Below are 913 nucleotides of genomic sequence, written 5' to 3' on the forward strand. Positions count from 1 at the left end.
CCCCCACTCCCCCCCTCACACACCCCCACTCCCCCCCACACACCCCCCACTCCCCCCCACACACACCCCCCACTCCCCCCACCCCCCACTCACACACCCCCCACTCCCCCACACCACCCCCCCCCACACCCCCACACCCCAAACACACCCCCCTCCCCACACCCCCCCCCCCCCCCACACCCCCACACACCCCCCACTCCCCCCACTCCCTCACCCCCAGAGCAACAAGGCAGTGAAACTGACCAACTGGAGGGACCTCATGTCCATTTCAGGGTCACACAGTGAGCTGAGCTGTGTTGGGGACCCTCTGGCTCCCCCTCTCCCCCCCCAGTCACTTACCTTACAGATGGTGAGGGTCTGGCTGTGCTCCAGCCCCCCTGTCAGGGTGAAGCCCCAGGGGGCGCCCCCTTGCAGCTGCACATGAGCCAACTGCAGGCTGCCCGCCGCCCCGCCACACTCCGGGTCCACTCCCGTTTCCATCACATTCCCGCTGCCCCCTCCCCTCCCCCCGCCCCCGGGGCTTCCTCACACACTGTTAGACTGGGACTCGCTGCGGAAATGACATTGGTTCACATCTGGCCTGAGCCCCGCCTCCTCTTGGATTGACAACCAACCCAACCAATAGCGTCCCTACTCCAATTGGCAGCGGGTGGACCCTGTGGGTGGACCCTGTGGGTGGACCGTGTGGGGGGCAGACCCTCAGGTCCAGTGGTTTCACACTGTACACCGCTAACCTTTGGATCTTTGAGAAGTCTCAAAGCGCTTCACGGGATATGCTGTAAAGTGAACTGACTGTATATTTTATGGGCGAAACGCGGCAGCCGATCGCGCACCGCAGCGTCCCCACAAACAGCCGTGGGGTTAAGTGACCAAATTATTTTTTTTAGCGATTATCAGTGAGGTTTAACCCGTT

The 913-nt window shown here is 62.8% G+C and overlaps 1 protein-coding gene across 1 annotated transcript in view; it reads right to left on the bottom strand.

The window, feature by feature from the left end:
- The window catches only part of LOC103177018 (protein Shroom4-like), a 20,176-nt gene extending 19,696 nt beyond the window's left edge, over window positions 1-480 (bottom strand). The window contains exon 1 of the mRNA XM_007890951.2: window positions 340-480. Within this exon, the coding sequence (XP_007889142.1) occupies window positions 340-480 (141 nt within the window). The remainder of the gene's footprint in view (window positions 1-339) is intronic.
- Between the last annotated feature and the right edge of the window lie 433 nt (window positions 481-913).

The sequence above is a fragment of the Callorhinchus milii genome, unplaced genomic scaffold, assembly GCF_018977255.1.
Source record: "Callorhinchus milii isolate IMCB2004 unplaced genomic scaffold, IMCB_Cmil_1.0 Scaffold15, whole genome shotgun sequence".
Taxonomy (NCBI): Eukaryota; Metazoa; Chordata; class Chondrichthyes; order Chimaeriformes; family Callorhinchidae; genus Callorhinchus; species Callorhinchus milii.